This window comes from Xiphophorus couchianus, chromosome 6 (genome assembly GCF_001444195.1).
Source record: "Xiphophorus couchianus chromosome 6, X_couchianus-1.0, whole genome shotgun sequence".
Classification (NCBI taxonomy): Eukaryota; Metazoa; Chordata; class Actinopteri; order Cyprinodontiformes; family Poeciliidae; genus Xiphophorus; species Xiphophorus couchianus.
In genome coordinates this window covers 23,708,793-23,722,966 of record NC_040233.1, presented here as the reverse complement: position 1 = coordinate 23,722,966, position 14,174 = coordinate 23,708,793, and the positions used below count along the sequence as shown (strand labels likewise).

Sequence of the window (14,174 nt, the reverse complement as noted above, 5' to 3'; positions counted from 1 at the left end):
GCCCATGCATATATATTTTAATTTATGCAGTGGTACAAGCTAAACATATTTTCATTTGGAACCTCCCTTGCCAACATGTCAACACCAGATGCTTCATCAATCTTAAGCTACTTTACGGTGTGTAGCGTACCTGCTACCATTAGCATCATTAGCTTACATCACACCATTATGACTGTTGATTTTAATTTTACAGGAGTAGCAAACAATAAGAATAATAATGTGAATTTTTAATGCATCCTTCACTGTAGACTATAGGTCTTCCATCAGTGTTTTTTTTTAAATCTGTTGAACAAATTTTCCTTTTTCCTGCTGAGTGTTTTTGAAACCTGTATTCAACTTTCGTCCAACAGGATGATGATTCCAAACAGTCACTAAATTGAACTTGGTGTCACATTATGAGGTCTCTTTGGTATTTGGCTGAAGGGTATTCAGCCAAATACTAGTGTGTTTTTTTCTATTGCACACTGTAGAGACAGTTACTAAAATGACTTGGTAAACCAAAATTATGACATTTATGCCAGTGATAAACTTCTCGCAGCAACTATATGCTACTCAGATGAAGCTACACTTTAACGTTTTTAGTATATTGTGTTTGAATACAACATATTTTGCCTTCTAATCCTCTTTTTATCTTGGTATTGAAATAAACAAAATTTACAAACTTTCACTGCATGTTTTTAATTAACTTTGTTGGACTCCACATGTGACAACAAAGACAGTTACACATGTGTAGAGGAGCTGAAATGTGGTGGAACAAGATTTTCAGCTACATGATCTTCTGGGAATTCCTCATGTGACATTGAACGCACACGAGCAGCAAGTGATTTTCCACACTGGTTATCAAGCATTTCAACTCCAACTTCTACCTCTTTTTTTCCCCCCTCCTTTTCTAATTTTAGATCATCACTTTTAACATCTATTGACATGTGAAAATCATGACTATTGTGAAATTTATGCGTTACATGCAGACACAGGTAGCCACCAAACTTGACCACGCCCTTGTCTCAGGTGAGTTCACAGCCATAAACCAGAGAGGAGAGAAAAGTTCTCTAATCATCTTTTCATCCTGAAGGAAGGTGAGAAACTTGAAACACAGAGAAGTTTGGTCAGTGGTCTCTTTTTGCTGGTCAGGAAGTGTTTTTCTTATGCAACATGAAGTTTCACCAAGATAATTTTGTGGCAGAGAAGCTCTGCGGGTGCGTTTGGGTTTGTTTAAAGATGCTTTGTTCCACAGGTGTAGTCACCTTTGGGTGGTGTCGGAATCTGTGGATTACCAGACGTGGAGATAAACGCAGCTTAGGAAACATGAGAACATGGGATGGACAGGTAACGTGCATGAACAGACTAGCCGCATCATTATTTCACTGACAGACATTTGTAATGACAAATTTTAGACATTTATACACAACATCCACTATTATTTACATTATTTAGTGTCACTCCTGGCACTAAAAGAACTAGTAAATTTATAGCCTGCAACTTATTTTTGAAAGAAAATAATATATAAAAAATACATTTTTGTACATTATAATACTTCAAACGGCACATAATAGCCATTATTTATAAAAATTTATGTTTATAAGCACTTCCACAGCATTTAACGTAATCTAAAAACATGCATAAAAAAATTATCTACAAATAAATGTAAACACATTGCTTTTTATTGTGTAAAATTTAAAATGAAGGGAAAAATACAACATTAAAAAACCGACTGTCAATCCCACATGAAAATTGACACAAAATATAAACACTAAAGTTTTTCATACTATAAACTGAGAATATTAATATGTTCAAAATCCCTTGAACATTAATAAATAGTATGCAATAAAAAAAAAAGATTTGTGAAATAATTGTTGTTTCCATGTTTTAGGACAGCTCCTGAACGCATCTTGAGTGCGAAGTTTTAAAACTCCTGAGACTCTGATGACAGTGAAGGAGCCTCCCATTTGTTTTCGTTTTCTTTTTTTTATACATATCGATCACTGTTGAAACTTGGAGGAGAGGATCGTAGAGGGATCTCCGAAGGATCTCCGGTAGGTTCAAGCTGATCGGCCTCATTTAACTTCGGTTAGTTCCGTCCGTCGTAGAGCGGTTAACGGTTTTAAACGCCAACGTCAGTTACGACCACAGACGATCTTTATGGAGCTTCCAAGTTTGCGCGAGCGCTTTAGCTAAAACGTACCAACGGCTATTTCCAGAGCTCACTTCAACTCAATAAAGAGGATTCATAGGTGCAGCTTAATGTATATATATATATTTAATTTACGATTATATTTCAGAGATGTCACTGTCCAAGTGAAATACGGTGGTAATTGTACAGAAAGTGTGTGATAAAACGCTGTGTAATTATTACAGTCGCTATCGGGTGGATTTTAAGCTTCATTCATTCTGGTTTTTGTCTTATGAACTAATTTCTGCTAATGTACGAAGGAAACTTTTGTCAGTAAATTTAAACTATTTCCTCACCCGCTCCTTTCAATTCTTCAACTTTTGTTTCTGATGTATAGAAAATTTTCAGTTGTTCTTTAGATGGATATCTATAGATACGTACATTTTTGCATAGGTGTGTGTAACTACATTTACTCAGTTATATTATTTACTTAAAAGTGAGTAGTAACTAGGTACATTTACTTGAGTAACATTTTTTTTTTTTTTTTTTACAAAAGTAGGAATAGTTCTACACACCTTTTAGTTTTACTTGATTAAGATATTATGAAGTATTACTACTCTTGAGTACAATTTCTGGTTACTCTATCCATTGTGAGTAACTTCATTGAATGACGAATAAGAACGTTTTAACCAGAAATGCACCAGACACAGACGCACATCTACAATTTATGTTGAAGTGAGACCTCCTGTCTGAACACAATCTGTGTTCTATCTATGTAATGTTATCTTCTATATGTTCATTCTGATGTACCATTTGGAAATCACACATATATACTGTATATATACACATTTGATGTCACACCTTGTCACTGGAAGTAATTTACTCTTTTCTGACTTACAGTATATTTACATTACCTATAATAAGTATTAGTTTTATAAGTTTTATAATGAAGACATTTATTTGGAAAACAACAATTCTGCTTGAATTTGGTATTTTGTTATTTTATAAAAATAACAAAATATCTTTAAAATATCAGAATTTACATACGACTAATAATTTTGACTGTCAGATGACATAATTTTACATATAAAATCAGATGTTATAACTAATCAGCTGCTGAGTAGACTTTTTTACCAAATAATTTTTACCTTTACTTGAATTTCTTGGAAGGTTACTTTTTACTTTTGCTTCCTTCTTGCTTTTTTGCTTAGTTTTTCTCTTTGCTTCCTTTCCTTCTTTCCTTTTTCCTTCCTTCTTTCTTTTTCTGTTTCTTTCTTTCTTCCATGCTTTTTCCTTCTACAGTTAACCCATCAAATCAACATTTTTCCTCTTTTACCGATTCTCTTCAGGGTACCGTGGCTGTCTGAAAGTCTCTGGTTTTTGTTTCCAGGATGCCGTTTCTGACTCGGCCAGCACTGAGAACTTATCTGACACCAAACAGGTCAGTGAGGAAAAACCCAGAAAACACATCAAACTCTCCTCCTGGTTTATCCTCAAGCATTTATTCTGACGTCTCATCAGGAGAAAGGTGGAGGTCTGTTCGGTGGACTCCTCAAAAAGACGCCCAAAGGAGAAAAACTGAGACTCCAGTAAGCAGTTGTCCAATGTAACATATATAAAAGCTCATAAATGACTTTCTGTTTCAGGACAGAGAGGCTCAGAGGGAGCTGTCAGCCAGCTGTGAACACCTGGCTGAGAATAACAAGGTCTGGATCTCAACACCTTCAGTATCATATCAAAACATTTACTGACTTTCAGTGTCATATTTGTAGGAGAAAAACATTTTCAGCAACATGTTTAAGAAAACACAGAAGCTAGCAGCAGAGGGCGCTAAAGAAGAGACAGAGGTACTGCAGCTTCATCAGATATAAACAAAACTCCTGATTCTGGGTTTTTCTTCACCGTTTTCTGCTTCTGACTGCAGGACATGGACACTGAAAGACGATTGTCCGCCAGCAGTGAGAACCTGACTGACCCGACCGGCCCAAAGGTTTCCATTTCATTTCATGAAACCACTTCCTCTCGTTTTTTAACGGGAAGCTGAGCTGAAATCTGCCCTCAAAGATGAGCTGAAAACGTTTCTTCATTCGGTTATTTGAACAAAAACTAAAAATGTTTGCAGTGTAAAGCTTAAAGCTTAACGTGAAAGACATTGTTCACGTTCTAAGTTAACTTATCTGCCAAAGCAACTAGTATTTTTTAACAAATATTAAGGAATAATTTACTTAAAACAAGCCTCTATTTCTTGCTGAAAAGTTACTTTTAAGTAAGTTTGTCTAATTTGAAGTTTATTAAGATATTTGCACTAGAAACTAGACAAAAATTACTTGGTAAGAGTTTGTGCTTTTTGTGTTGTTTGAGTTTTGTACATTTAGACAAGCGTTTTTCTACACTGATATGTTTTATGAGATTTATGACTTAAATCTCATAAAACACATTGATTCCATATAAATATGAGATTTATCTCATAATTAGGACATAACTCTAAGCTACCTTAAATACTAAATAAACTAAATTATTGTAACGTGGATCAGACCAGCTGCTGCTAAAGTTGATTTAATATCCTGAGACTATTCAGTGTCGTATTGGTGGATTAATAAATGTGTTCATGTTTCTCTTTCACCTCCTATAAACATAAACACGAATATGGGTCAAATTATTCAAATTAATCATTTCAGCCGTAGTTTAAGTTGCAGCAAATAGTTGAAATTGGAGAGTATTAGGAGAAAGTGATCAGTTTATTCTCCAGCAGCCTAAATATGTGGCTACAGAGATAACTCGATGGTTAATATTCAGTCCAATTTCAGTTTTTCATGAAATTAATAGATATTAATCATGTTTGTGTGATTCCAGGAGAAAAAAGGAGGCCTGGCTGGAAAATTCAAAAGATCTTCAAGCTTTGACAACTTGCTAGACGAGGTCAGTCCCGTTGGTTTCACACTCTGAGCCAAACGAAAACCTGAACTTCACTTCTCCTTCTTCTCCTTCTTTAATCCCTTTAAAACTAATCAATGTGTTTTTCCTCCAAAGTTTGAAAATCAAATATGTTTCGCTTTGAATCCACCTCCTGTCTAACACTTCTAGATCTGGCTGGGTTTTTTTTTTTCTATTTTTAGGGCAAAAATATTTTCAGCGGCATGTTTAAGAGAAGTGCGAAGCCTGCAGAGGAGGTAGAATAAAAACTCTGCTGAACATTTTTGTGTCTGTTTTATTCTTTATCCAGATTTTAACCTCTGTTGTGTCTTTAGGGGACAAATGCGACCGGCAAAAACACAACGTTGTTTGGCAGCACTGAAGATCTGCAGGAGGCAAACCCAGCAAAAGTAAAAGAAAATTTAATCGAGATTAACATTTTGACTTAATTTAGTTTCTCTTCTCAAATATTTAGCATATTTTTAAGGGAGTATCTGTTGCAGGAGAAAACAGGAGGACTTACAGGGTTCTGTAAAAAGTCGCCCAAACCGTCTCCGCGCTCTGTTGCTGCTGAGGTGATGACACCATTTAACACATCAAAAGTATTTATTTTATTTGTAAAACCTAAACTGTTCATCTCTGATGTTCAACATATTTATTCTTCTTTAAAATAGAGGGAAAATGTTACTTTGAACAAATCCTGCCAATCTGAAGTCGGATTTATAGTTTCATGTCCGGTTGATGTTTCAGTAAGCTTTAGGTAGAGGCAACGATTTTCATTTTATGACAACAGTTTGTTTAGTTGTGATAAAGTAATAATATTATGATGGTTAGCATCAACTTTGGCAGATAATAAAACTGAAAACATCCATCCACACTACAAAAACACAACATGCTAGCAGGTGGTTTTGGTTTCTAGTGCAAATATTTTAGTAAACTTACAATAAGAGAAAACAAAGTAACTTTTCAGGAAGATATAGGAGCTTCTTTTAAGTAAATTATTCCTTAATATTGATGAAAAAATTGAATTTCTATTGGCAGATTATATCATTTATTACATGGGAAAATATTTTGTTATAAGTGAAATAATCTGCCAATGGAACTAGAACTTTTTTATCAATATTAAGGAATACTTTTCTTTAAAAAAAGCTCCATATCTTGCTGAAAAGTTACTTGTAAGTTTGTTTTCTCTCGTTTTAAGTTTACTAAAATATTTGCACCAGAAACTAAACCAAAATTACTTGCTATAATTTCGTGTTGGTGCAGTGCAAACATCAGTTGCAGTATGTTATATAAAAGCTCATGAATTGCTGAAGTGATTTGGAAATTTAATGTTGAAATGATTTTTCTCTTTTCCAGGATCCGCTGACGAAGCAGCTGTCGTCCAGCTGGGACAGCCTCACTGAGGCCGGGAACGTAAGAGCTGAAACCTAAAACCTTTGACTAGAGCAAACATTAACAATCCTTTTAGTCATTTCTGGAGTTAAACACTGGAGCATCACAAAACCGATAACATGAGCAAAACATACAGCTTTATTTTCTTAATTTGTTCAGATTTAAGGGTCTAAATTAGCTAAAATCCAAACATTTAATCCAGAATTAAAATATTTTCAGACCTTTTTGATGAAAACTGTATTTTACGTTTGTTAATTCACTAAAAATGTCCAAATATTTGGGTATAATCTCAAGGTTTTGTCCATATTGTATCATTTTGTTTGAATTCTCCTTAAAATGATTAAATGTTTCTTTTTAAAGGACGACAGCGCCTCTCAACAAAAACTGTCAGCCAGTACAGATGATCTTTGTGACACCTCCAGTACCACCAAGGTAAGACCCTTAGATTTACACTATAGTCTTAACACTTTTTTCCCTCTTAATTTAAATTAAACCTTCATAATGTTTATGAAACAGGAGAAAAAAGCCAGGATGTCCGGGATTTTCAGACGAACGCCTAGAAATACGGAGCAGCAGGTAAAAACAACCTGATTCTATAAAAAAAAAACAATTAATATAAATATTCTGCTACTGCTGGTAACAATATAAACGTTAGGTTTCAAACTAGTTCTTTAAATTAAATTATTTTAGTTTGAAATCATTAGTTAATTAGATTCATTCCACATGGAGTAATATAAAAAACTGGCTGTTCATGATCGGTTCTGTCTAATTATGGTAAGTTGAGTGGAAGGAAAAAATGTGGTAGAAAAAGTTGCATCAGCAATGTGGCAAACAGAGTTTATCAAGATAAAAAAGCATTTAAGAGTTTTTTTGTATTAAAATTATTTATTGCTCTTAGACAATATTTTTGGGTTTGGGTTTTTTCATTAGCTGTAAACTTTAATGATCAAATTAAAATAAATTTACACCTGAAATAAATCTCTGCAAAATTAATCTATATAAAAGATTTAGGTTTTGACTTTGATTATGTTGAAATTTGAGAGTCTCGAGTTTGATTTTAATTGCAGAAAATAAAATACAAACAAGTTCATATTGAGTAAAATCAAATATAAACCTAAATTAAGCAGTTTTGTGTTCCAGTTACCTGATGATGTTTTTGTTTCTTTATTTGTTGGTTTGCAGGAAGATGAAGACGCGACGCCACCTGCTGGACGCGGACTGAGTTGCAAGAGAACCATAAAGAAGAAACAAAGAGCAAGTTATTTTTACTTTGTCATTTATGAGTTGCAGAATAATAAACAGTGTTTGGAGTAATTTATAGTGGCGAAATGTAAAGTTTTTCTTGAAGTTTTCTTTTGTTCTTATTTACGTTTGACAGGTTGTGTCTTTCCGAGTCAAGAAAACTCTTCCCAGAATGTCCAACGAGGTATTTTCTGCTTAATGGGGGTTTTACATATGAAACTGACTTATTTCTTTATTAAAAACAGATACATTTATTTAACATTATTTTATTTTTGACTATACAGAAATCCAGTGAAATGCCTGTGATTGAGGAGAGCGTTGAGATGGAGGAGCTGAACACTCCACAGGTCAAGATAAATTAATTTCCACAAGTTATTTATAAATAAATTATTTATTTTCTTATCTTTATTATAATATTGACATATAACTTCAGATCCTAAGCCTTTCTTTAAAGGATTATTTTCTTTTTCCAGCATTTTATTGCAACAAATAAAGAACTAAAAAGGAAGTTTTTTAAATAGTGCACATGTACTTTTAATCATTGTTATTCCTTTACTGATTAAAGGATGTTGGAGTTTTTAGCTGAAATTATTTCAAATTGAAAGTTTATGTTTCACATTGTAAACCTTTAAAATGTTCTACTGTTTCTTCCTGCATTGTTTTAGTGTTTATCAGGCCTAGAGAAACAGAACTTAAACAGCATCTCTGATTGAATGAAATCCAGATTTTTACAGCTAAAATATTTTCCCTTTATAAGAATAAGACATATTTGTGTGTTTTTCTGATTTAAAAAAATCCCCAAAACAAAAAAAAACTCCAGAAACTTGAACTATTTGTTAATCAGGAGAGAACGGTGGTGGTGGAGCCGGTGGAGATGGCAGCATATCCCACTGAAGAAAGCGTGGCCCAGATGGAGCAGGTGGGATTAAAACGTGTTTAAAAAATGTTAAATAACTGACTAACTCCAGATTAACAGAAGGATCTGTTTTCAGGAGAACAATGAGCTGATGGAGTGGTGGAACTCGGCGGAAGGTTGATATCAGACTGTACTGGTTTTAAATTTAACATGAATTTGGTTCATGCTTGTTTCTTGTTCTCTGCCTGACGGATTTGTGCCGCTGGTTTCCAGGTTGGACCGAGTGGAACGAGACCTCAAATTTCCAGGAGGAAGATGAACAAATGTAAGAACTGCAAAAGAAAAGGTTTATTTTATTGGGGATTATATTTCTAGACTTTATTCCTTGTTCCACTTTTTAAAAATGTTGCATTTCTCTGTCCATTTGTGCATCCGTCCATTCATAATTTTAATTTACAAAACATGTCTGGACACAGTGGTGTTTTAGGGTCACAATAGAAAAATGTAAAAAATTAATAAAATTACATGAACTCATGATAAGAATAAAGTCACAAAGTTACAGGAATAAAGTAAAAAAAAATTACCAAAATAAAGACAAAATATTATGAGAATAAAGTTTAAAAAAAGAAAGAGAATAAAGGCGTAATCTTATGACTCTTCTGGTAGTTTTATTTTTTGTTAGTTCTTAGTATGGCCCAAATACTCAGTCATTTCTGAAGATGCTTCAAAAACAGATTCAATTTATTTATTGAAATCCATAAAGTAGTTCATTCAGTCCAATCGTGTGGACAGATTCACAGTGAGTCGAATACATTTGGTTTTTGTTGTTATTTTTCAAGATAAATTTCATTCTCCAGCAACAAATAATAGCCCCATAAAAATTAGCGTAATATTTTTGATAAGAAGCTAAATTAAGTCAAAATGTTCATTTTATTGGCAAAATAACAAAATAATGTGTCCAATAAACCAATAAATCAAAGACTGCAGATTTGTTTCTGTAGAAACTCCTTCCATATTTCCATCCTGATGTTGTGATTTTTATTTTCTGTCTGCAGTGTGATGGAGCAGGCAGCCGATCGAGTCTACATGGCAGCCAGAGTTTTCGTTCACCTTTTCAACCAGCGGGGGGCGTCCTTGCAGCACCGCATCCTGGAGCTGTTGGCGATTGCCGACGCCGCAGACGAGTTCCACAAGAAGACGGTGTCGGCCGCAGTGGGAGGGGGCGTGGCCAGCGTGGCGGGCAGCCTGGCGACCATCACCGGCCTCATCCTGGCTCCGTTCACCTTCGGGGCGTCGGTCATCGTTACGGCGGTGGGGATCGGAGTGGCGACGGCCGGCAGCATCACGTCGGCGACGGCCAACATCACCGACACCGTGCACTCCAACATGGACCGCAAGAAGGTGGAGAAGATGATCCAGGGCTACCAGGAGGAGATCCAGGACATCAGGACGTGCCTGGAGTTCGTTCAGGTGAGGAAATTATTTTAAAACAACAAAACGGAAACTTTTCCCCTGAAAATGGTGGGAAAACTCAATTAAAAAGTCCATTAAAAACTCCTAAAGGACCTCCAGAAAACCGAAAAGAGACCAGTTTAAGCATTCACAAGCAAATCAATCTGTGTTCGGTTCGTTCATTGATTTCTAAACAAGAAAACAAATAAAAAATAAAATTAGAAACATTTTAATGGCAAATGCAAAGTTTTATATTTCATTAACACACCATTTTGGATACTCTGGCTGAACTGGAGGTCATGACCTTTAGAAGCACTTTAGAAACAGCCAAAGTCTCACATTAAGACTCACATTAAAACCCATGTTTGGCATTTCTGTAAAATCGAACATCATTAGCTGCATTTCCATTACAAATGTGAGCAGATCTCTGTCGATATTCTGCTAATGTTGAACGAAAACAATTTCACAAATGCAGTGTGTTGATTAAATAAGAAATTAAATTAAACGTGAATATGATTGTCGATGTGATAAGTCATTAAAATGATGGCAGCGACGGATGTAAACAGTTACATAAGATTATTCAGCCATAGGAGGAGAGGTAAGCATCTTATTGAGGTGATGGAGCGACAATCTGTTTATGCTTTGGATGCAGTGTTTTGAGAAAATTTATAGTCAGCAATTTTAGAGAAGAGTGATCGCTTTTCTGTAAATGACACAAAACTTTTTATGAACTGTGTGATGCTGAGAGAGCGCTGATGGAGCCAGCTGCACGTTGTCCGAACAAAGAAATTAACTACAAACCACAAAGAACTCTACTTCCTGTTTTCTTCTTCGTTGGCCTGTCACAATAAAACATTTTTGCTTGACGATTAATTGAAGTTATTGCGATAAATTAGATTGTTTTGAGACCATTTACAAGCAATAAAACTGGAACTGGAAGACATTTTAAATATCCAAAATAAAAATAAACAAACAGAAATGACAAATTAATAAATCATAAAGTCTCTGCAAACAAAACTGTCCTTCAAAAAAGGGCTGGTTGAGACCAAAACACCAGACTGAAGATTTTTATCATCCAGGTTTTGGTAGAAAAACTATAAATCATCCAAATGGAAATTATTGAGTTGTTTTAATTTATTGTGTGATTAATTGGTTTATTGCTTGTTTATTGACACTTCATGAGAAATAACTTACAAGTAACTTTTCAGCAAGAAATGGGAGCTTGTTTTAAGTAAATTATTCCTTAATATTGATGAAAAAGTTCCAGTCCTGATGGCAGATTAATTAAAACATTTTTCCTATGCTATAATTGAAATGAAACAATCTGCCAGTTGAACTAGTTCATCAATACTAGTTGATGAAAAACTATTTGCAGTGTAGCGCTCAAACCGTTTATGAAAAAACATGAGTGTTTCCATTAAGATGATTCATTTTCATCATTTCAGTTTGTGCAGTTCTATGGTTAGGCAGCTGCTAATCGTCTGGTTTTGTTGCTTCCTGTTATAGGAGGGCATGAACACCCTGGAGGAGTGGGATTTTGAGAAATACTCAGAAAGTGCCACCAAAAAGGCTCTAAACCACAACATTAAACACGTGATGAAGGAGGGCGGCCGGGCGGGGAAAGCCCTGATGATCAACACCGATAAGCTCATCAGCACCGTTCAGGTTCTGGGCGCAGCCGGTGGCGCCGCCAAGGCCGTCAAGGCCGTCAGCATCACCACGGGCGTCATGTCCGCCCTCTTCCTCGCCCTGGACATCTTCTTCCTCGCCAAAGACTCCCACACACTCCACAAGGGAGCCAAAACCAAGTTCGCCGTCAAGATCCGGCAGGTGTGCAAAGACCTTCAGGAAGGCCTGCTGGAGCTGAACAAGGTGAAGACGCAGCTGCAGAAGACGATGGACGGCATCGAGGTGGAGGAGTACGAGGACGTCGAGGAGGTGGAGGTGGAGGTGGAGGACGAGTTTGAGCCCGACCCGAAGAAACTGGCAGAGCTGGAGCAGGAGATAGACTTCCTGGAGGAGAAACTGGACAAAAAGGAGGAAGAGGTGGAGCCGAAGAAGAGCAAAGAGACGACGGCATTGGATATCTTTAAAATTAAGGAGAAAAAAGAGGAGAAGAGCATGAAGGAAAAAGATGTGGAAGAAAAAAGGGAGGATGAGGAGCCAAAGAAGAGCAAAGAGTCGGTGTTGGACATTTTTAAAATAAAGAAAGAGAAAAAGGAAGAGAAGAGTATGAAGGAACAAGAAGTGGAGGAAAAAGACAAAGGTGAGAAAATGTCTGAATCCAAATCTGAGAAGAAGGTAAATGAAACGAGTGTGAAAGCAGAAAAAGACGTTTTAAAAGAACAATTTGAGAAAGGAAGCAAGAAAGAGAAAGAAACTGGGAACCAAACGTCGCCTGGAAAGAGACCCGAGAAAAAGCCTGAAAAGTCTAAAGAACCGAACAAAACCCCAGAAATCAAAACGAAGCCTAAAAATGAGCAGAAAGAAAGAGGAGAAATCCCAGAGGAGAACTGAGACGTCGAGGAGACACAGCAGCTGGAGCGAGAAAAACACGAGAAAGGAGGGAGGAGAGGGGAAGTCACCCCAGAGACAGAGACAGCTGGAGGAGGAGCAGAGGAGGAAACGGGAAGAAAAGACTTGCATCGAAGCCACAGAGACGAAGAATCTCCGAGGGAGAGGAAGACGAGCCATCATGTTAGGGAGAACGAAGAGCGGAGCGGCAGAGTGGAGAGCGTCCGGAGGCGCTTCGAGAGAGCCGCAGGAAACCAGCAACAAGAGGAGGAGAGGAAGTGGCAGGGAGTACGGGCACAGCCGGAACGGATCAAGGTCCAAATACGATGCCTGGGGCACGACGGCCTGAACATCTAAACCAGAGTTTAGAAGAAATGATCACACTAAACCAAACTAACGTGGTAAAATCACAGAAAAGAGGAAAAACAGGATTTTCTGCAAGATTTTCTCTAAGATGGAGAAAAGCTTCTGCAGATGTTCAAGGTCCAACATGGAGAACCTTCAGGCACTAAGACCCGCCTCTTGGCTCTGATTGGTGGCTTGAGAAGGCAGAGGAAATTGATTTTTTCCAGATTATCTGTTTCATTTTTTACTGTTTGGCGTCTCGACATGGTGACAGTTTCAACAAATATGTAATAAATATTTTTTTATAAAAGTTACGTACTGCAGCTTTAAGGGCAGTGGGCTTTTTAACTGACTTAAACATTATGTGTTTACACTGAGAGAAAAATTACCAATAATGGAACTTCTACAAAATGTAGAAATACTGACGCTTTTTAATACTCTCTTTAAATTTTAAAGTTGTTTTAGTTCCTCAGATAAACAGTTTGTAAGTGAAAAGCATCACTTTTTAAATAATTCATAATATAACAACGGTTTAATTTCAGTTTTAAGAAACAGCACCGGTGAGGTTTTAATATGAATCTTCTTCAGAGACAAATAAAAACCAAAAGCATTTTTAATAATGGCTATAAGGTCTTTTTTTTTTACAATAATAAAGTCGTGATCTGACACAACTATGTTTGTTGAGTTTTGAACTTTTTTATATTTTTCTCTGAAAATATTGTTTTCAAAACTTTCAACGTTTGAGTGGGAAACATGGAGCCTGTTGCTGTTTTATATCGCTGCTGCTTTTGGGGTAAAACTGCAAATATTTAAGTGCTTATTTGTAAACAAAATGCTGCTTATAGTTTCATCTACTAGTTTTTTAAAATATTATTTTCACTGTCAGCTGTTTTATATTCGGTTGCTATAAAAACCGACCTGGAGCTTCAACGGGTTGAAACTTGTGACTGTTACAGACTTTCTTCCACTCAGCGCACTTTAACCAGACATCAAGATTTCTGCTTTTTTAAAATGTTTTATTCTGTTTATATATACATATATATAAACTTGGTTTTCTATGATGCTGGTTATTTACTGAACAAATAAAATATATATTTTAAAAAAATTGTTGTTACAGGGGTTTTTTATGTCTATGAGTAGTAAAGTAAACGGCCACTAGGGGGAGCCAGAAAGCTTAGAATTGACTAGATAGCTAGCTAGTTAGCTCGATCGATAGGATCTAATAGTTCAACTTGGTCCTATAAGAAACTCAGTTACTGACCAAAGATTAAAGTTAAAGTCTTAAACAAAGATATATTGGACTTGTAACTTTTATTTATTTATTTATTTTACAGTTTTGTTCAAACT

At 35.9% G+C, this 14,174-nt stretch overlaps 1 protein-coding gene across 5 annotated transcripts; it reads left to right on the top strand.

Moving 5' to 3' along the window:
- Positions 1-1,903: 1,903 nt before the first annotated feature.
- apold1a (apolipoprotein L domain containing 1a) lies at positions 1,904-13,498 on the top strand. Of its 5 annotated transcripts, none has more exons than XM_028021635.1 (20): positions 1,904-2,033; positions 3,501-3,551; positions 3,757-3,816; positions 3,883-3,957; positions 4,035-4,100; positions 4,964-5,029; positions 5,227-5,280; positions 5,359-5,433; positions 5,527-5,598; positions 6,383-6,439; positions 6,779-6,850; positions 6,935-6,994; positions 7,601-7,672; positions 7,797-7,844; positions 7,945-8,007; positions 8,505-8,579; positions 8,653-8,692; positions 8,790-8,841; positions 9,572-9,986; positions 11,475-13,498. In XM_028021635.1, the coding sequence occupies exons 4-20, from the start codon at positions 3,904-3,906 to the stop codon at positions 12,483-12,485; spliced, it is 2,352 nt and encodes a 783-aa protein (XP_027877436.1). In that variant the 5' UTR covers positions 1,904-2,033; positions 3,501-3,551; positions 3,757-3,816; positions 3,883-3,903; the 3' UTR covers positions 12,486-13,498. The 5 variants fall into 5 exon arrangements, with proteins under 5 accessions (XP_027877436.1, XP_027877434.1, XP_027877437.1 ...); XM_028021633.1 differs by having other exon boundaries at positions 3,632-3,816; XM_028021636.1 differs by having other exon boundaries at positions 1,917-2,033; positions 3,460-3,551.
- The last annotated feature ends 676 nt before the right edge of the window (positions 13,499-14,174 follow it).